The 22,827-nt window shown below is 42.2% G+C and overlaps 1 protein-coding gene across 2 annotated transcripts in view; it reads right to left on the reverse strand.

Moving 5' to 3' along the window:
• The window catches only part of LOC132834271 (cell migration-inducing and hyaluronan-binding protein-like), a 238,697-nt gene that overhangs the window by 29,844 nt on the left and 186,026 nt on the right, over positions 1 to 22,827 (reverse strand). For both annotated transcript variants that reach the window (XM_060852979.1, XM_060852978.1), the window contains exons 15-19: positions 10,409 to 10,478; positions 10,145 to 10,273; positions 8,630 to 8,715; positions 8,300 to 8,431; positions 1,458 to 1,493 (exon numbers count right to left, since the gene is read on the reverse strand). In XM_060852979.1, the coding sequence (XP_060708962.1) occupies positions 1,458 to 1,493; positions 8,300 to 8,431; positions 8,630 to 8,715; positions 10,145 to 10,273; positions 10,409 to 10,478 (453 nt within the window). The remainder of the gene's footprint in view (positions 1 to 1,457; positions 1,494 to 8,299; positions 8,432 to 8,629; positions 8,716 to 10,144; positions 10,274 to 10,408; positions 10,479 to 22,827) is intronic.

Consider the following 22,827-nt stretch of genomic DNA (forward strand, 5'->3'; position numbering starts at 1 on the left):
ACATTGTGATCAGGTTTGGTCAATTCTCTGGCCAAATGCCAGAGAAGTTTCTGGAAGAATGAGCCTGCTTTGGGGATATAAGCTACCATCACAAAGGGCTTTGGGAGCAGATTCACAAAGTACGTGCCCCGAAGTTATCTTCAGGGTGACAAAGAGCCATGAGGCAAGATCTACACCGACAGAAAAAGTTGGCTGCTTTACTTGAATCAGAATGGTATTTGTTTCAAACCAAACTTCAAGAATGAAAGTTTGGATTGGAGTTGAATGCGAATTAAGTTAAAGTAAGGTAAAGTGAAGTTAAATGAGAAAAGAAATGAATGTTGCAACAAATGTGTGGTTTATATTGATACCTAAAAGAGCTAAAAGGTTTAATAAAACTTTGAATCGACTTCCTGTCTTCTTCTGTCTGTAACATAAGGGAAGAACCTGGACGAAGGTTGAAGATCTCTTGCAGGTAACAGGTTCCTGAACAGGTTGATCGTGTGCTGCATTAGGTAATAGAGTCAGTTCAGTTATGATGGGACATAACTTTTACTTCTGCACCGAAATAATTTGGGGATTCAATGAAATTATCAGGGAAACTTCAAAGAGGAGAAGCTCACCAAGAAGAGACAATAAGGTGGCTGTAGATCTCTCCCCTATTGGAAGGAAGTCACCTTGTACAAACATGTCTACTTTACCCTTGAGAAATACACAAGGACAGCTTTTAAATGGTCATTTTCAACAAAGGAACAAATGGGACTGAAGCCTCCCATAGGCAAGAGGCAAGGTTTGATCATGAGGGTACTGTGAAGGTCACTGCCAAAAAAAAACCCAATCTCCAAGTTAGCCTTGTGTTAGTTAATACTATCTCTGATTCACTCACACAGAGCTGGAAAACAGTTGAAAAAGGAATCAGAACAAAGAAAGGTCACTAAGCTTACAAAATCAAGAATCTCAAAAATCAGGCTTGCGAGGCCAAAGGACCTGCTCCTGTGCTGTATTGTTCTTTGTTCATCTGTTCAATCACCAACATCAACATGTCAGTAACCTCTACTGCAATTATCACAATAGCTGTCACTATCTGCTTGTTGAGAACAACTCAGAGACTGATCTCTGTATCTGTTTTTTTCTCAAATTTTTAATATTTTGGACTCTCTCCTTATTTCTAATCTGTACATATGAGTTGTATTACTGATTCTTTTCACATTTAATTACCTCTTTTTGTTAATGCAAGAACGCCTAGATAAACTGGCTCCATTTAAAACAGAAGCTCATTTGGTTCTGAGAGAAAGGTATCCATTAGGGAAGGGATCTAGTTAATTGTACTTTGTTGAAGCCAAGAATAAAGAAAGGGAGCCAGTTTGTCCCTTACCAAAGAGTTCAACATGTTGGGGTAGCCCATGTGGAACCATAACAAATTGGGTAACTTGCCTGGAGTTGGTCATAAGATAGCTTTGATTACTACAAGCTCTTACCTTGCAAGAGTCAGTCCAATGCCATTATCAGCAAATCTAAGGAAAAAGGACAAACACAGTTAATAGTTGTGTGACTAGAATTGAAGCTGAACTTTTCCAGGCCCAAGGCACCAACATGTAACAAACATCAGCGATCTAAATGGGATAGTTCAGTCACAGCTCACAGCATCAAAGTATGCTGAATGCACTCATTCTGTCCAATCTTCTTAATCTCTGTAAAAAAACAAACAACAGACGACAAATCACCAATTCCTACGTGTCGTGACAAAATAAATCCATTCAAAATAAACGTGTTTCTAATTTCCTATACTCCATGATTAGGGTAGTTACCCCCTCATTTTTTCTATGTATCTCTCGAGGTATTGTGAATTAATATTGCTGTTTTTGGCCCTCTTCAATGTATTGCATGGATTCTGCATGAATTTTATAGCAAATAGAGCATAGGCTATCAGGGAAGGATGTCGTTGAAATGTGGAACTTTTTCAAGGAACAGATACAACGTGTCCTTGATATGTATGTACCTGTCAGGCAGGAAAGAGATGGTCGTGTGAGGGAACCTTGGTTGATGAGGGAGGTTGAATGTCTTGTAAGGAGGAACAAGGAGGTTTACATAAGGTTGAGGAAACAAGGTTCAGACAGGGCGTTGGAGGGATACAGGATAGCCAGGAGGGAGCTGAAGAAAGGGATTAGGAGAGCTAAGAGAAGGCATGAAAAATCTTTGGCGGGTAGGATCAAGGATAAACCCAAGACCTTTTATGCGTATGTGAGAAATATGAGAATGCCGAGAACGAGGGTAGGTCCGATCAAAGACAATAGTGGGAGACTGTGTATTGAGTCAGAAGAGATAGGAGAGGTCTTGAATGAGTACTTTTCTTCAGTATTTACAAATGAGAGGGACCGTATTGTTGAAGAGGAGAGTATGAAACGAACTGGTAATCTAGAGGAGATACTTGTTAGGAAGGAAGATGTGTTGGGCATTTTAAAAAGCTTGAGGATAGACAAGTCCCCCGGGCCTGACGGGATATATCCTAGGATTATGTGGGAAGCAAGAGAGGAAATTGCGGAACCGTTGGCAATGATCTTTTCGTCTTCACTGTCAACAGGGGTGGTACCAGGGGACTGGAGAGTGGCGAATGTTGTGTCCCTGTTCAAAAAAGGGAATAGGGATAGCCCCGGGAATTGCAGGCCAGTTAGTCTTACTTTGGTGGTAGGTAAAGTAATGGAAAGGGTACTGAGGGATAGGATTTATGAGTATCTGGAAAGATACTGCTTGATTAGGGACAGCCAGCACGGATTTAAGAGGGGTAGGTCTTGCCTTACAAGTCTTATTGAATTTTTTGAGGAGGGGACCAAGCATGTGGATGAGGGTAGAGCAGTGGATGTAGTGTACATGGATTTTAGTAAGGCATTTGATAAGGTTCCCCATGGTAGGCTTATGCGGAAAGTCAGGAGGCATGGGATAGTGGGATATTTGGTCAGTTGGATAGAGAACTGGCTAACCGATCGAAGTCAGAGAGTGGTGGTAGATGGTAAATATTCAGCCTGGAGCCCAGTTACAAGTGGAGTTCCGCAGGGATTAGTTCTGTGTCCTCTGCTGTTTGTAATTCTTATTAATGACTTGGAAGAGGGAGTCAAAGGGTGGGTCAGTAAATTTGCAGACGATTGGTGGAGTTGTGGATAGTGAGGAGGGCTGTTGTCGGCTGCACAGGGACTTAGATATGATGCAGAGCTGGGCTGAGGAGTGGCAGATGGAGTTCAACCCTGTCAAGTGTGAGGTTGTCCATTTTGGAAGGATAAATAAGAATGAGGAATACAGGGTTAACGGTAGGGTTCTTAGTAAGGTGGAGGACCAGAGGGATCTTGGGGTCTATGTTCATAGCTCTTTGAAACTTGCCACTCAAGTGGATAGAGATTGTAAGGAGGCCTATGATGTATTAGCGTTCATTAGCAGAGGGATTGAATTCAAGAGTCGTGAGGTGATGTTGCAGCTGTACAGGACCTTGGCAAGGCCTCATTTGGAGTACTGTGTGCAGTTCTGGTCGCCTTACTTTAGGAAAGATGTGGAAGCTTTGGAGAGGGTGCAGAGAAGATCTACCAGGATGTTGCCTGGAATGGAGAATAGGTCGTACGAGGACAGGTTGAGAGTGCTAGGCCTTTTCTCATTGGAACTGCGAAGGATGAGGGGTGACTTGATAGAGGTTTATAAGATGATCAGGGGAATAGATAGAGTAGACAGTCAGAGACGTTTTCTCCAGGTACAACAGAGTGTTACAAGGGGGCATAAATTTAAGATGAAGGGTGGAAGGTATTGGGGGGATGTCAGGGGTAGGTTCTTTACCCAGAGAGTGGTGGGGGCATGGAATGCACTGCCTGTGGGAGTGGCAGAGTCAGAATCATTGGCGACATTTAAGCGGCAATTGGATAGGTACATGGATAGGTGTTTAAGCTAGGACAAATGTTCGGCACAACATCGCGGGCCGAAGGGCCTGTTCTGTGCTGTATTGTTCTATGTTCTATGGGTCTACTCTGTAACTGAGAGATTGAACATCTGAGGCCAAAACTAAAGTCACTGTTCAGAGCTGGCTTTCACTCCCTTTGTCTGGATATAATGGGCCAGTAATGGCCTCAAAACATATATGGTAGCTATCCATTTCCTATTAAAACTGGCAATGCAGTCGATTCCATTTGGGAAAAGACCCACAACCAGGTCATCAAAACGTCAGCTATTAATATATAAGTCTGAGTTCAATAATAATAATACTAATAAAGTAACACTGATTCTCAATCCTGCTTGGAGTTGGATGAAGTCTGTGCAATGCACAGAGCATTGAATTACCTCAGTGGATCCATGAAACAGAACCTCTTGCTCCTTTTGGCCACACACAAAAAAACTACAGAACCCCTACACTTATATTTGTTAGATAATATTGATACTGGAGATGGGTGAAAAGCCCTTTGACTTTTATGAATCATCCAGTGTTCTCAGAAAGAGCTTGTTGCTTTCTCATTTGCATGGATACATCAGGTGACCAGTGACAGAAGCATGAAGGACGAAAAGTCATGTGATGCAACCTCTGGAAATAGAGTTGGTATCCCTATCATTACGAGAGTTGGCATTTGACTAAATTTCAAAATCTACCCAATAATGTCAATGAAGAAAAGTGGACTAAGTGAATTGTTTGTAAAGATGACAGAGCAGAACCTGTGCTCAGGGATATGGTTTAAAAGGTCATCACAAGAGACAGAAAACAATGGAATTTGATAGAGAGGTGGGCAAGACTTCATGACTGGGGCACAGAGACTCAGAAATCTGAAACAGCTAAAAGATAAAGATTTGGAATTCTCTAAGCAAGACATTCAGAAATCTCATCTGAATAGTTAAAATACGACCACCACTAATTTTGTAGGACCTGTGTGAGTAGGGATGGCCAACCAGGCTTGTCCTGGTGTCCAGTCCAATTGAATGAATGGTTTTTGGAGATGGATTTATTTTAATAATTTTCACAAGTTCCCAGTGCAGTTTCTTCCTTATCCCAAAAGACAGGATAATAGACCATTCAGTCACACAAGCCAATTTTGCCATTAGATCACAGGTGAACAACTGGTCACGGCAACATAAGGGGAATCAAACCTAAGGGAGCTTCCTTCTGTAAATTACATTGGTTGGAAATGATAAAGGGTAGGAATGTCATTCAAATATCTGAGCTTGTTTTGCTATTCATACAGCTACTTGCCAGCTCTTTCTCCATTTGCTTTGCCAGATCTACCTAACAGAACATCCATCAACAAGATCTTGAAGATTTCCAGAGGCCAAGAATCTACAGCCTTTTGGCAAGAGAAAGTGTGTTTCCTGATTTCACAGTCGAGTACTGAATATCAATTCAATATTTTCTGGACTTCAGAATGGATTCTGGAATATTTGCCAGCCTTGCTGCTTGCAATGAGGCAAAGACTGAAACTCAGTGTTGACATAACTGCAGTCAGTCTGTGGGTGTGTTAGTGAAGTACATGTCATCAAGCGAAGGTGTTCATCTATGCCTGTTATGTTTCACATGTATGTACAGACAACACTTAGCTGACTTGGCAAACAACACCCTTCATTATTGTACAGTCATCCCACTGTTCCAACATTTAGTATTGGATAAGAGAAATATCCTTCAATTAAATATTGCTTGGCTTCTGCCACAAACACCATGCCCTATCCATCAATTCCATCTCTCTCCATAGCCACTGTGTCTGACTGAATCTGAATGTTCACGCTCTTGGGATCCTACTTGACCCTGAGCTGAACTTCCAACCCAAACATCTCTATGCATGCAAAAATATCTACTAAGTACAACCATGTGCTGCTGAAACCCTCTTTTATATCATTGTTGGCTATAAATTTGACTGTTTCCAATCTGTCCATCTTCTTCCCTCCATAAACATGAGGTCATCTGAATCTCTACTGGCCATATCCTAATTTATCCAAGTCCTTTTCACCCGTCACCAAGATCTGCACTGATTTCAATTCCAACATCATCTTGATTTTGATATTGTCATCCTTGAATTCAAATTCGTCCATGGATTTGTTCTGAAATTTTGTAACCTCTTACGGTCCTACAACCCTCAGAGGTATCAGTGCTCCTCCGGTTCCAGCCTCACGTGTATCGCCCATTTTCTTCATTATTCACTGTGCCTTCGGCTGCCTTGTCCTAAGCTCTAAAGTTTATCTTTGAATTTCTCCGTCACACTCAGCTCTCTAAAGGCATTTTTCAAAATCTAACTCTTTGATTAACCTTTTGGCTGCCAGTCCTAATCATCTCAAGTTGAAGTGGAGATACAAGAGCGTAAGCAACAGGAACAATCCAACTCTTTGAATTTGCTGTGCCATTCAATACAATCATGGTGCATCCTCTGTCTCAACATGTTGCGGCTGTACAGGACATTGGTTAGGCCACTGCTGGAATATTGCGTGCAATTCTGGTCTTCTTCCAGAAGGATGTTGTGAAACTTGAAAGGGTACAGAAAAGATTTAAGGATGTTGCCAAAATTGGAGGATTTGAGCTATAGGGAGAGGCTGAACAGGCTGAGGCTGTTTTCCCTGAAGCGTCAGAGGGGTGACCTTATAGAAGTTTACAAAATGATGAAGGGCAAGGATAGGGTAAATAGGCAAAGTCATTTCCCTGGAGTCGGGGAGTCCAGAACTAGAGGGCATAGGTTTAGGGTGAGAGGGGAAAGATATAAAAGAGACCTAAGGGGCAACTTTTCATGCAGAGGGTGGTACATGTATGGAATGAGCTGCCAGAGGAAGTGGTGGAGGCTGGTACAATTGCAACATTTAAGAGGCACTTGGGGGGGTATATGACTAGGAAGGGTTTGGAGGGATATGGGCCAGATGCTGGCTGGTGGGACTAGATTGGGATGGGATATCTGGTCAGCCTGGAAGTGTTGGACCAAAGGGTCTGTTTCCATGCTGTACATCTCTATGAATCTATAATTATCCAAGAGCAAATCAGATGCAGGGAATCCTGTGATAACTCACCTTGTGAACCCTCCAGAGTCTGTCATAGTCACAGAGTCATAAAGCACAGAAAGCCTTCAGTTTAATTTGTAAATGCCAACTAGAAACCTCAATCTTACATAGTCCCATTTGCCAGCATTTGGTCCATATCCTTCTAAATCATTCCTATTCATATACCTATCCACATGCCCTTTAAATGTCGTAACTGTACCAGCCTTCACCACTTTCTCTGGCACATAGTTCCATATAGTCTCCACCCACTGTCCTTTTCAAATCTTTTCCCTCTCGCCTTTAACCTATGTACTCTAGTTTTGAACTCCCCCATCCAAAAGAAAAAGACGTTGGCTATTTGTTTTTTTACCTAAAATGTTAAGACTGCATCATGTACAGAGCACAAATCAGGTGTGTGATGGAATGCTCCCCACTTGCCTGGATATATTCAATACCCTACCCCCAATACTCAAGAAGCCTGATTGATTGGCACCACATCCACCATCTCCAACATTCACTTCCTTCAGCACTAACATGCAATGGCAATAGTGAATACCACCCCCACGATACATGGCAGAAATTCACCAAAACATCTCCTTGTAAACACTCAATCTCTACCATCTAGAAGGATAAAGGCAACAGGAACACCAGAACCTGCAATTCCCCTCCAAATCACTCTCGATCATGATTTAAAAAATTATCACCATTCTTTCAATGTCAGTGCATAAAAATCCTGAAACTCCCTCCTTAACAGCATTGGGGGTGTTCCTACCCTACTTGGACTACAACATTTCAAAAAGGCACCACTGCCACCTTCTACAGGGCAAGTAGGGACAGACAACAGATGATAGTTCGGCCAATTCAAATTCATATCCCATGAATAAAAAAAACTTTCACTTTACAGCCCACTCCCAATATCCTTTGATCCTGGAGAGACCAAAATTATGCTCATCTCAGCTTTAAATATACTCAACAATGGAACACTCTGGGATGGAGAATTCTAAACATTCAAAATCCTTTGTGTGAGGCTTATCTTAGTCCTAAATAATTCATTCTTTACCCTGAAACTGGGCCTCCAGTTTTAGCTTCCAGTTTGATTTCAATATTTGTGCTGTGGAGCACTTTGGGAAGTTTATTTACATAAAGGGAGTAATGTAAATGCAAATTGTTGTTGTATCCTGGAAATGGATCAAGAGATTCCAGGCTGGTGAGCTAAATACAATGGTACTAAAGTATCTGCATACTAGAGGAAGTGCTGATGTAGTACATTTCAATTTAATATATGGTTCCAGCCTTTAATTCATCTTTTATAGATGTAACATTTTTAAGGGACAGAATTGAAACTTACTGGCAGTTCTCCAACCATACATCCCCGCCACGAAGCCAAGCACCGTGGTCCTGGTTTTTGTATGCAATATAATTTTTGATTATAGCAGGTTCCCTTGGTTTGTGTGGATCAGCTCCTTTATGGGGACTGTACCTAGGTAAGAAATCACACAGCTCCTTTATATAGTCCAAAGAAAACAAGAACTTATTTGCAATGCTATAACTTTACAGGAGAAAATTACGTTCTTCTACTGAATGGTCACTGAGTTCATGCTTTTAAAAGTAAGTCTGTGAAACACAGATAGTTTTAATTAGGCCCCTTGTAAATTTGAGTCTGTCTGCTTGAACTGACCTGGCACCAACCAGAGAAAGGAATGGCCGCTTGTCCTTTGCATTAGCTTCAGTTGTCTTCACTCCATTATCAATCATCATCCCAGCCTAAAACATAGATTGAAAAAGATTTGAAACACATTTTCGACATTGAGATAATATAAAATGTTAACCGAAATGGTGCGACCAGGATTCCGAATTTTGAACGAGATCCATGATTTGAGACAGCGTGAAATTCACTATCTTTAAAATGGCATCTGTGGGGACCTGAAAGGAGTCCGCAATTCACCAGCCAATGGCAACAAGGCTGGAAGCCCAGTTTCAGTCCTGCTGGTAGGGGTCATCTCCACTGAGGAAGACACCCATTCCACACCTGACACAAAGGACCATGAAGTAATTATGCTTTACAGGTGCTGGGGCCTTTCCATTTTCTACGATGAAACTTCCTTTTCATTAATCAAAAAGGTCTAAAGTAATTGATTTGAAGGAATCTCAACATGTTAGTTTGATTATGACCAGATACAATGCAATGAGGATATTACCTGAAACCATATAATCTGATTTGCCTAATTTGGCATAGGAAACCTAGTCAGCATGGATGAGGTGGGCCGAAGGGCCTGTTTCCATGCTGTATGTCTCTATGAGTCAACACAAGCTCTAGGAGAGTGCTGAAAGCATTGGAAGTGGTGAACAATAGGCACTGCTGAGAAATCAGAGCCAGAGTGACTCCCTATACCAATGGATCCAATGCTTCAGAAAGAGTTTGCTCAGATGTTGCACACCCAAATCTGTCTGGGATTCTTAATCTGTTTTTTTTTTCTCCTCTCTCAAGAGATAGCTTTGTTTTTGATATAGAGATGTGCAAGGTCACAATTTTGTGAGACAGGCTGAATGGACAGGAAAGTGTGTACCTGTCCATCACTGGATTAACTGTTTCACCAATCTGTCCATGTCGATGTTTGTCAATGCAGTTTAGATGCATCCGCCAGAACATGTGGGCAGCACGATAACTCAGTGGTTAGCACTACTGCCTCACAGCACCAGAGACCCGGGTTTGATTCCTGCCTCAGGCAACTGTCTATTTACCCGTTCGCCTTGTGTCTGCGTGGGTTTCCTCCAGGTGCTCCGGTTTCCTCCCACAATCCAAAGATGTGCAAGTCAGGTGAATTGGCCATACTAAATTGCCCACAGTGTTAGGTGCATTAGTCAGGGATAAATATAGGGGAGGGGAATGGTTCTGGGTGGGTTACTCCGTGGAGGGGCAGTGTGGACTTGTTGGGCTGAAGGGCCTGTTTTCATACTATAGAGAATCTAATTTAATCAAAAAACATTGGGAAGGGGGATTACAGACGAAATTGCCTTATTTTCCACGCATGTTTCTACATCAGCAGAATTCACAGCGGTTGGGAATGTGCTCGTAAATATTCACAGCGACCCATATTTTTCAACAAATACCAGCTGAGTGACTATAAAGATGTTTATTTCATTCCTTCAGTATAGCTCTCTCCAGTATTACAGCAATTGCGTGCAGACTTACCCTATAGTTGGAATGAGCCCTGTTATTGGTGAACTTTCCCAATGGCACATGTTCAGAATAACCGGGGGAATACATTCCTTCTGAAGGCCCTGTGGGCACGTGATGGAAAATAAACCAAAATCCAGTTTCCTGTGATGTAAACATGCAGATAAATATTTGAACTTCCAAAAGGTGCTGTTCTGCAGTTTAAATACGGAATAAATAGCCAGCACGTGACTCTAACCTCACAGTAAATACTAACATATGAGACAGGAGAGGACCTACCTCAGAGCCTGCAGCCGAGCAGTTGATGAGATTATTATTGGGATTTGCAATCCAAAATGTAGAGACTGCACTGTAATAAAACAGCAAAGATTTACTCTGGAGGTGGACAAATGTGTCCAATTCAAGTTAAAACCAAAAATCTGTGTCTACTGTACTTGTTAGTTTTCTTAAAGGTTTATATGTGGGAAGTTAATATCAAGTTGGTAAGATGCTTATTGTTTAGCATTCTGGATCTGGTCTTTTATAAAAGACAAAGCATTTCATAGTAAAGGTTTTCATTTGTTTACTCTCCCTGCACCTTGACTTTGACACATTTCAAAAGTGGTTACATGTTAAATTGTTCACAATCTAACATTATTTACAAGGACATAAAGGAGGACAGATTGTGATCAAGAGCACTGTATTAAACATTACCTGCAACTCAGTCCACATGGCTTAGAGTGAAATGGTTTCGTGTTTAATGACTTCACAGATATAGATACCAAACATTGAATCACACAGCAAGAAATAAGTCCATCCAGCTCTCTGTACCTTTACTGACATTTTGAACTGGATGCTTAATTTAGTTCAATGTAACAACACTTTCCCAAAACACCTTTAATCTTCTTCAAGTAGATACCCAATTGGGTCCTGATAGTTGGAATGCAATCTGTTTCCTCACCAACCTTGTGAGCCACGCATTTTAGGTCTTGACAATCCTCAGTGCCCCTGTGGCTTTTTGTCAATTATATTAAGTCAATGCCCTCTGTTCAGCAAACCATTAATCGGAGAATTTCCCTTTACAAACTTGATCAAAGTACTTAGGATTCTGAATACGTTGACAGTTGTCTCTTGAAGCTTCTCTGTTCCAATGTCACTTCTCCAGTCACTCCACATGCCAAAAGTCTTTTGCCTCCATTTGGCCAACTTCCTCTTCAAGGTTTTTACATTGTTCCTAAAGTGCGGCAGGCAGGCCATCCTGTGCAGTTTTCTTATTTCTTGGGTTAGGAACTTCCTGATTAAAGAAGTGCACACGACAGGAATCTTCTCTCTGTCTCGTCCTTATTCTGTTCCGAGATAAAAACAATGACTGCAGACGCTGGAAACCAGATTCTGGATTAGTGGTGCTGGAAGTGCACAGCAGTTCACAGGCAGCATCCAAGGAGCAGCGAAATCGACGTTTCGGGCAAAAGTCCTTCTCTGTTGAGGTAGTCCTCTTGCTAGTCAATTGTTTTTATATTTCTCTGGAGTCTGCCTGCAGATTTGGACTTCTACCTAATTCTTGCTATCGTTGGGTTTATAATAAACATTCATCAATGTACCAGCTACTTTTCTGCTCCTTAATTCTAACCAAATCAGTTTAGTCATTGAATATTCCAGTGTTCCCTTGGTAGAACCATAGTCTTGCATCAATCAATGATGCCGTCACTTTTTCCACCCTTTTCTCTTTCATTCCCTGTCCCTCCTGAATATATTGAAACCAGAAATGTTTGTTTCCCATTCCAGCCCATGTTTGAGACATCTCTCCCTCATCACCCCGATATACTAATCCCATGTGCCAAGGTTGCACTTGGCTCAGCAACTCTTATAATAGAAGTCCTTGCATCAACACACTTCAAGTCTAACATCATTCCTAACTCTTCCTGCATCTTTTTCAATAAGATATAAATCTCCAGATCTTCCTGCTCCTGCATCCACTTTTTAAGTTGTTAGCAATTTTGCTGTACTGTCTTCCTTCCAAAATGCATCACTGCAAACCTTCCTGTAAATATCCATCACTCTGATTCGATCTCTCAGGCAGCCCTGATTTTAATCACATCCCAGTAGTGGCTTTGTCTTCAATGGCCTGGGCCGAGTGCTCCAGAATTTACTTCTTACAACTCGTTCCCTCGCCATCTCATCTTTCTGCTTTAAGAGACTCTTTAACATAGGTGCAAGAATAGGTCATTCAATTTGATCATGTCTGATTGAACACTTCAATGCTTTATAGCCACCCTGCTGCCATAATCATTTATGGCACTGATAGTTAATTCCTACCCCTTTGAGCAAAGTATTTGTCATCCAACCTGATGTGGCTCTGTGTGCGTCTCTGAGTCAATTGTTGTTTTATAATTTTCCTGGAAGGCATCTCAGTGCATTGCGTTAACACTAAAGGTGCTGTATAAAATCAGTGGTAGTAGCAGTTATTGCTAAACTTCATTTGCCTTGTGTTTCTTCATGTCCCCAGTCTTCTGGGACATCCTGAAACCTGTAACTGCTGTGCATGCAACTGCTGTAACTGCTGTGTGTGTGTGTGTTCCTTGAATGCCAAAGTGGTATCATATGAATGAAGCTAACCACCTTTCTGCACTAACCAGATTAGTTGATCAGTAATATGCAATTCATTGCACAACTGCAACTATTTACAGTTTATATGAATATGATCGACGTTACAGACTATTAGCAGCACACTAGCAACACATCTGTCTCCTACATACTCCTTCAGTATAACAACCATGTTCCCATAACATTATCACAGTGGGTGGTGTTTACTGCAGTCAATCAAGTATTAACTCTTTCAGACTTATACCCAACATAACTCCTCACTATTTCCTACATTTTCAACAAAAACACAGAATTATTGCCAATTGATAATTAACATGTACTCCCAAGGTTGTCTCTGATAAATTTTTCAATTGCATAAAGCACTGCAGCACTGCTACTTTAAATGTAATGGAAGTTTGATGTGATCTCCGGGTTTCTCTGCTCTTCTTCATATTATTGCCATGGGATATGTCACGTCCGCCCAAGAGTCAATGGGGCCCTACTATGAAGTCTCAACAGAAAGGCGACGCCTCTGACAGTGTAGCCCAGATTGGCATCATTAACACAAGTGCCCTGACATGGAATTGTCCTAACCTGTGGCATCCTCCTTGTGAGAAAGGATCCAGAATAGTAGGATCTTCTAGGGAAAGGAAGGGGGTGAAGGTGGGTGTAGGATGTAATCAAATCCCCATCCACCCACCCTCCCCTCCCCTCCCCCACCTCAACCACAACACCAACCCTCAGAGCAGTTCAGAATGGTCACAAAGGTTGTCATGTGACGGGAAGGATGGTGACAGGGACCACCTTGGTACTCTCGGATTCTTCTCTGGTAATTTATTTGAATATTAGGCCCTCTATCCCTCAACTCTCACACTTCCTCCCAGCCCTGCAATTCCCAATCCTCAATCTATGCTGCCTGATTACATTCCATGCCCCATATCAATCTGTACAGCCCTAATTCCTTTCATGCCAAACTATTCTCCCTCACATATTCCCATGGTTCCTTTCAGCACTCATAGAGTCAGAGTCCTTACAGTGTGGAAACAGGCCATTTGGCCTATCGTGTCTATACTGACTCTCTGAAGAGCATCCCACTCAGACCCACTCTATCCTTGTAACCCTGCATTTCCCATTGCTCAATCCATCTAACCTACACACTATGGGCAATTTCCCATGGCCAATCTCCCTAACCTAAACATCTTTGGATGATAGGAGGAAACTGGAGCACACAGAGGACACCCACGCAGACATGGGAGAATATGCAAACTCCACACAGTTGTCTGACGGCGAAATCAAATCTGGGTCACTGGTGCTAACCACTGAGCCACTGTACTGCCTAACTCATGTCAATACATACCACCCCATGCTTATCCAATGGTTCATCATTGACTTATGCCATCTTGATACAAACAAAGGCTAACACATGCCCACTAATCATTCTCAGGCCCTACAGTGACTATACCAATTCACTGCTAACTCGAGCCTACACATGTTGCACCACCGTCACCTTTTTCCTTACATTTGTGAAAATCAGGACCAATGTCATTCCATCAGTACAGCAGTGAAACCACAGCCTGGATTATGGGTTCCAATCTCCACAGTGGCATTTCCTCCCATAATCGTTTCATATAAAGGGGAGAATGAAGCCAAAACAAAAATAAAAGGAACGCCTGAGAACATCTCAGTAATCAGGATTTTTCTCAAATTTTGCAACAGATTCCAATGCAACGTAACTAAAAATAAAACGCATCCTCAGGTCAGTTAACGTAATCTTAATGAACTATTCTGAATCATCTCATCTCCAACTGTATCAGTCAAAATAAAATCAGGGTCTGTCATAAGCTGTTGTTGTTTTGATTTTCAGCAAAAATGCCTTAACCACTGGAATTGTTTTTAAATAAGAGAAAGCAGGGTTTCAATCAGAAACACAATCTTCTCTTTATTGAGCTTCATAAAAATGTTATAGTGTTATAGTTAGTAACAAATAATAAAAGTTTGATTCCTGGCATTTGATAACCAGAAAATAGGTTTACAATGGGAGTTAACAGCTTTCTGTGGCATTTCATTAAGCCGTTGTGGCTGTCTTTTTAATCTTTTTCTGTCATCTTAATCTTTCTTTCAAAAGATTATACTGTGCAGTTCATGTTATTTACCCGATCTGAACACTAGGAAAAATGGGATTTAAGGCAATGAGAAACAGAACGGGTTGCTCAAGTCAGTTAACATTAGTAACAAACAAATGATACATTACAGTGTTCAAAATATATCGCACCCTGCTGATAATGTAGAGGTAGAACTGTGCCAGTTTTCATCCCATAAGAGTGCTGAAAGCAAAATAATCTTTCCAGTCTTTGGTGTTAAAATTGGCTGACACAAAATATCAACCTTGACTCCAAATACCAATTTCAGCAGGTTCCAAGTCTCCGGGAAAGTAGGAGACTGCTATTCATGGCTGATATTTACCTCAATGCCATATCCCTTGAAATCATTTGTACTTACAAATCTATTAATATATATCCTGGATTTGATTAAAAGGAGATAGGCAGGAGTTTGGAAGAACACAGCAAGCCAGGCAGCATCATAAGGTGCAGAAGTCGACATTTCGAGTGTAACCCTTTTTCGGATCCTGAAGAAGGGTTAATACCTGAAAAGTCGACTCCTCCACCTCCTGGTGCTGCCTGGCTTGTTGTGTTCTTCCAGCCTCATGCATGTCCACTTTGGATTCCAGCATCTGCAATTTGTTTTGGACTTGATTAAGCCTAGGTTTTCACATCCCTCTCAGGTGGAGAATTCCAAAGCTTCACCACTCTCTGAATGAAGGCATTCCTCCTCATCTCAGTCCTAATTGGCTTGCCCTTTATTCTGAGACTGTGTTGCTGCTTCTAGATCCCACAACCAGGAGAAACATCCTTTTTTTGTGTCTACTTAGTCTATCCATTTAAGAATTTTGTACATTTCCAGGAGATCCCCTCTAATTGTTCTAACCACAGAGAACACAGACGTAATGTCTTCAGTCTCTTCTCATAGGACAACTGCACCATTCCAGTAATCAGACCGGTGAACCTTCAGAGCATGCCGTCTATGGCAACTGTATTTTTCCTTCAACAAAGGGCCAGAATTACCCACAACATACCACAACATTTAGAGGCAGCATGGTGGCTCAGTGGTTAGCACAGCTGCCTCACAGCACCAGGGATCCAGTTTCAATTCCAGCCTCGGACAACTGGCTGTGAGATGTCTGCACATTCTCCTCAATTGGGTTTCAATTAGGTGCTCCGGTTTCATCCCACTGTCTAAAGATGTCATTGGCCATGCTAAATCACCCATAGTGCCCAGGGATATGCAGGCTAGGTGGATTAGCCATGGAAAATGCAGGGTTACAGGGATAAGATATGCCGATGGGTCTGGATGGGAAGCTCTTTGAAGGCTGAATGGCCTGCTTCCACAAGGTAGGGACAATAAGTGTGGTCTTATCTGTGTTCTATGTAATTGAATCAAGACCTTACTCAAATTGACTTGTAGTAAAGGCTAAAATATCATTTGTCTTCTGAATTGCATGTAACGGCAACTGGAAATTGGTTGAAGAATCACTTTCGTATTTTCAATACACCAGCCTTCAGGTAACAGCTTTGGTTCTGCTCTCACTTCTGAATCCTGAGGTCGCAGTGCCTTGGTGAATTGCTGGCTGCTTTGTATTCAATTACACATATAATCTACTGGCATTGTAAGAGGCTCAAGTTCACTCTCTGCAAACTAGAGCACAAGGTTTAGTCAGATATTATTCCATTGCTGCTTGTTAGAGCTTGCTAGGTACAAACTAACTATCATTTCTCTCCCACAAGAAGGGCAACTTTACTCTGAAAATGATTTAGTTGGTTGTAAATCACAAGGAGATGTTTTGAGATCAGAAAAGGTGCTATAAAATGCAAATTTTTCTTTCCAGTTTCTTTGAATGGCATCAAACTGAAATATTTCATCAACTGTTTACTTCTTTATAATAATGGAACGCCTTGTTGAACCTCAGCAAACATCTATATGACACTGGCCCAGTTGGTGATTTTTCCCTTGAATTATTTTCCCATGGCCTCAATATTCCTGCTCTCCTGGACAGTACCATTTGGACAAACAGATTCATGGTCACAAATGGAATGAAAGTTTCTAATTGATTATTCCACTTGACTTCAATGTCTTTGCCCAATCCATCTGTACTAGCAAAAACGTCAGGTTTATCAACACACTCCATGTAAAAAGGAGGCATGGCCTTGTTAATGAACTTTAGCTGTGCATTGTAACTTGTTGGCTAATATGTTGAAATAATCTTTGGCAATGGTTGTGTTTGGAGAAATCTTTCAGAACCATCTGCTGAGATCCAGATTGCTTACATGTGGGATAGAGCCACAGGAATTCACAACGCAGTGGGAGGCCATTCAGCCAATTGTGACCGTGCTGGCTCTTTACCAGACCAAGCCAAAACTGATCCTGCTATCGCCCAACAGCCATTTTCCCAACTAGCCCTTCAAAGGTGCAATAGTCTATTCCACAAGACCATAAGATGTAGAAGCAGAAATAGGCCATTCAGTCCATTGAATCTGCTCCACTATTCAATCATGGCTGATGCGTTTTTCAACCCCATTCTTCTGCTTTTTCCCTGTGACTCCTGATCCCTTTACCAATCAAGAACCTATCTATCTCTGTCTTGAATACACTTATTGACTTGGCCTCCACAGCCCTTGGCAGCAATGAATTCCACAGAGTCACCACCCTCTGGCTGAAGAAATTCCTCCTCATTGCAGTTCTAAAGGGTCATCCCTTCACTTTGAGGCTATGCCCTTGAGTCCTGTCTCTCTACTACTGGAAATATCTCCTCCATGTCCACTCTATCCAAGCATCTCAATATTCCTTCAGTATTCCTTAATTACTCAATGACTTCAACAATTCCCTAAACCAATAACTCATTGTTACCTTCTCTCTCAATTCTTAGTGATAATTGTAATGTTTAACTTTTTAAACTTAATTTCTTATTTTTCAAACTTATACTATATAATAACTGTAAAATAATTTAACAATGTTTTTATTTCTCTATTTTGTATCTAAGATTTGTACATACCTAAGATGGCGGCATGTAAGGCAACATTGTAAACTTTTCACTGTACTCCTGTACATGTTAATTAGTTTAGATTAGATTACTTACAGAGTGGAAACAGGCCCTTCGGCCCAACAAGTCCACACCGACCCGTCAAAGCGCACCCACCTAGACCCATTCTACATTTACCCCTTCACCTAACACTATGGGCAATTTAGCATGGCCAATTCACCTAAGCTGCACATTTTTGAAATGTGGGAGGAAACCGGAACACCCGGAGGAAACCCAAGCAGACACAGGGAGAATGTGCAAACTCCACACATTCAGTTGCCTGAGGCGGGAACTGAACCCAGGTCTCTGGTGCTGTGAGGCAGCAGTGCTAACCACTGTGCCACCGTGCCGCCCATCAATGTTACAATGAACATAATTCTAATTTTAAATTGAATCCAAATGCTGCCTTGAATCCTCCAGAATCATAGAATTATTGAATCCCTACAGTGTGGAAACAGGCCATTTGGCCCAACAAGTCCACACCAACCCTCCGAAGAGTCAGGCGACTGTCTGTGTGAAGTTCGTACATTCTCCTTGTGTCTGGGTGGGTTTCCTCCGGATGCTCCAGTTTCTTCCCACAATCCAAGATGTGCAGGTTAGGTGAATTGGCCATGCTAAATTGCCCATAGTGTTCAGGGATATGCAGGTTAGGTGCATGAGTCAGAGAAAATGTAGAGTAATAGGGTAGAGGATTGGGTCTAAAAATAGTACATATATTTCCTTATTCCTTCCACCAAGTTTCTTCATAATTTTAAAAACATTTATTAAATCTCCTTTGCTGCCTTAGAAGTGGTTCCACAGGGTTAACTCTGTCTTTGCTTTCCATTCTTTACAACTCTCTCATGAATCTATGTTGGTTTACAATGTTTTCTGCGACGAGCCAGCTATAACTGCAACCAGGACGCTAACTGTGGATCATTCATAGTGTTGGTATGGCACAGGACAAGTATAGCTTTAGTTAGGATTCAAACTTGCAACACAGCAAGTTATGAATTTGACTTGGGTACACCGATCTGAAGTTGGTTATATCAGAGGAACCCACCACCTCTAACAGGTCTAATTTATATATGCTTCGGTTCTCTCAGAGTGTGGTTGATTCAATGCCTGCAGAACATCTAGAGATAAGAAATACTTGCATTTATTAGCAATGTTCATATTCCACGTTCCTAGTTCTTTTGAAAGCAATCATGTTTCAATTGTTAGCCTTTAAAAGAGAAAGCAAAAATTCACTTGGTGTTCAGATATCTTCGTTAGTATTTACAGCAAGCTAAACTGGTACTCGAAATAGATGGGGGTGAACACATCGGCAGCAATATGTCAATATAGTGCTTTTAATGCAATATAGCAGGTCAAGGCCCTTTACACTACTACTATAAATCATACATAGTGTCATACTACCAACATATTGTCTAGCTATCACCATTGTTAACAGCTAACCCGAGAATACAACATTTTAAAAAAAAGGTTTTGTGATTTACACATGAAAGCAGTGGAACTATCACTGTATTCTAACAGATGAAAGGCTTAACAGACAATCAATTTTTCAATGTATAATTTCAGTTACATCACACTGTAAATTTTTGCAATAAATTCTGTGTGTTAGGATTGAGCCCTCCACTATCACCTGATGAAGGAGCGTTGCTCTGAAAGCTAGTTGCTTCCAATTAAACCTGTTGGACTATAACCTGGTGTTGTGTGATTTTTAACTTTGCGCACCCCAGTCCAACACCGGCATCTCCACATCATGACAATAAATCAAAGTATGATACTGAGAGGAGATGGTTAATCAGCTGGTCAAAGGCATGGCCAAAGGAGTAGGCTTTAGGGACCTGGTATTGACCAAAAGTGAGGCAGAGAGTTTGACCTTTAGATCTAAACAGATACAGTGAAGTGTTGTGGGGTTCTGGAGTAGATTACAGAATGAAGCAGGGGCAACAGCATTGAGGGACTTGCAAACAAGTGACCAGAATTTTAAAATCAAAGCATTGCTTGACAGCAGCCAATTTAGGTCAACGAGCACATGGATGATAAAGGAACTTAGTAAGAGTTAAGTGAAAGGCTGCAGCGTTTCGGATGATCTCAAATTTAGAAGGTGAAATATGAGGAACCAATTTTGAGTTGGAACAGTCAAGTCTAGAGGTAAAAAGAAGACACATGAATGAAGGTTTCAGCAGTAAATGAACCAAGGAAGGGATGAAAGTGGTTGATGATATTGAGGTAGACATTGGGCATCTTATTGATGTCAGCAGGAAGGTGGGACTGGTTTAGTTTGGGAATATGGTTTGCATGGACTGGTTGGACCAAAGGGTCTATTTCCATGCGGTATGACACTATCCTCTTGGGGTCACCACCAAAGCTGCCAAAAGGCTGTTGCCAGGGAGGGGAGCGAATCAGTAACTGGGAATGGATTTTGGAGTAGGGACCAAAATTAAGTTTCAGTTTTTCCAATAATTAATTGGAGGGAATTTCTGCATCGCATATTTACAAGGAGAGATAACAACAAGGAATTGTTGGTGCAGGGAGTGGTTGCAGCAGTGAATTGTAGGAACAAAGACCACTCTCCCCACCAACCCCCAAGTACCTTCCCCTGCAACTGTAAAAGATGCAAAACCTGCCAGTACACCACCCTCCTCACCTCCATCCAGGGCCCCAAACAGTCCTTCCAGGTGAGACAGAAGTTCACTGGCCTCTCCTTAACCTAGTGCTGTTGAAGTGGTCTTCTATATATTGGGGAGACCAAACGCAAACTCAGGGCACATTTCACCAAGTATCTCAGCCGGGCCCACAGGGAAGGACCTGATCTCCTGGTCACCACTCATTTCAATTAGCCTTCCCACTCCCTTTCTGCCATGACCATCCCTGGCCTCCTCTACTGCCATAATGAATCACACGGCAAATTGGAGGAACAACACCTCATCTTCTGCCTGGGCAGCCTACAGCCCAGAGGACCAAACGTTGAGTTTTCCAATTTCAAAAATCTCTCCCTCCTATCCCCAGACTCCCTTCCATTCCTCTGATCAACCCATCTTTCCAGCTGTCAACCCGATTCATAGAATCCCTACAGTGTGGAAATGGGCCACTGGCCCAACATCCACACTGACTCTCCAAAGAGTAACCCACCCAGACCCATTCCCTTACCCTACTACTTAACATTTCCCAAATGATGCAACTAATCTACACAATCCTGAACACTGGGGGCAATTTAGCATGGCCAATTCACCTAACCTACACATCTTTGGACTGAGGAAAGAAACTGGAGCACCTGGAGGAAACTCACGCACACACAGGGAGAACGTGCAAACTCCACACAGACAGTTGCCTGAGGCTGGAATTGAATCCAGGTCCCGGGTGCTGTGAGGCAGCAGTGCTGACCACTTAGCCATCATGTCACCCAATTCATTCCTCCCATCAATCAACCAGGTTGTATCCTCTACCTGTGTTCACCTATAGGAGAAAGTGAGGACTGCAGATGCTGGAGATCAGAGCTGAAAATGTGTTGCTGGAAAAGCACAGCAGGTCAGACAGCATCCAAGGAGCAGTAGAATTGAGGGCTCATGCCCAAAGAAGGACTCATGAGCCCATGTGTTCACCTATCCCTACCTCATCACCACCAGTCCCCCTCGGCTTACACCCCCCCCCCCCACTTATCTGCAGGTCCCCTTATACCCATCCCCAGTCCTGAAGAAGGGTTACACCCGAAATGTTGATTCTCTATCTCCTGATGATAATGTGTTCTTCAAGCCTCCTGCTTGTCTACCCAGGATTCCAGCATCTTCAGCTTTTTTTGTCTCTAACAGGGAGTGAGGAGGCACTGGGATTAACTCTGGATTGAGTGGCCTTTTGCTGTGTTGTAAATCCTTGAAGCTATGTATCGGCAACACAATTCTACTGACAAGGACATTCCCTGTTTCATATGGATGCCAGATAGGCTGGTTGTGTTTATCTATTGTGTCCTTTCTACAGGGGATTCTGTGGGTTAGTGGGTAGCATCCCTGCCTCTGAGACAGAAGTTCTGGATTTGAGTGTCACTCCAGGATTTGGTGGCCAAATAGGTCATGGTGCAAGAAACATGGCAGACAGCAAGCGGCATGTGATGCTGGTCTGCTGTGCAATGGAAAGAAACTGGAGCCTCTGCATGCATAATTCTTAGCTCCAGGCTACAACATGCATTTGTAAAAGTATCCGTCACCACAGCAACTCAGCCTGCTTTCGGGGCCAGCTGGCTGGGGAAAGTGGTGCGAATCTGATTGATGCCAACAGCACAGGGTTCAATGCCCATTCCAACTAGCTGCTTTCCTGCTCAACCCCTGGTACAGATTATGGCACTATATATCAGGTCTACCTTCGGGCAGAAGACTGGAGATCAAGAGGATCTTTCCAACAACCGGAACTGCTTCAGTTGATACTCGATCCTCTGTACTCAAGCCATGTTTATACAAAGCTGCCTCTTCGTTTAAGATCATTAAACAACGCATTGTAATGACCACCCTCCCATCACTACTTCTCCACAGGAATTCAAGCTGAGTGATAAAACATTTGAGTGGTCTCTGTTTTAGTGGCTGGAGAGGGCCATTTGAGTCAGAAGTTGCCTCTTGCTACAACTGAATGTATCGCAGGCAGCTAAGTTGGTCAGCAACAGAAGAGCTATAGCACTTCTCAAAGATAAACGGAAAAAAACATCTTCCAACAAAGGTGGTGCAGTTCCAGGTGGAACTTTCCCAGGATATAAATTTTATGAAGATGGTTCAGGAATCCGTGTCTTATAAAAACTAATGTCCTGGGAAGTCGGCCATGTTCATCCAGCAAACTTAACCATCTGAAGTGAAGAACCATCTGCTGCACTGATTCTTCCTGAGTAGCATCACTGGCCAATCTTAAGTTAAATGGGCAGCTAGTCACACATGCTGCCAGACCTGCTGAGCTTTTCCAGCAACTTCTGTTTTTGTTTCTGATTTACAGCATCCACAGTTCTTTTTTTTTGAGGGCAATGTGTGACTGTCAC

This window comes from Hemiscyllium ocellatum, chromosome 39, assembly GCF_020745735.1.
Source record: "Hemiscyllium ocellatum isolate sHemOce1 chromosome 39, sHemOce1.pat.X.cur, whole genome shotgun sequence".
NCBI lineage: Eukaryota > Metazoa > Chordata > Chondrichthyes > Orectolobiformes > Hemiscylliidae > Hemiscyllium > Hemiscyllium ocellatum.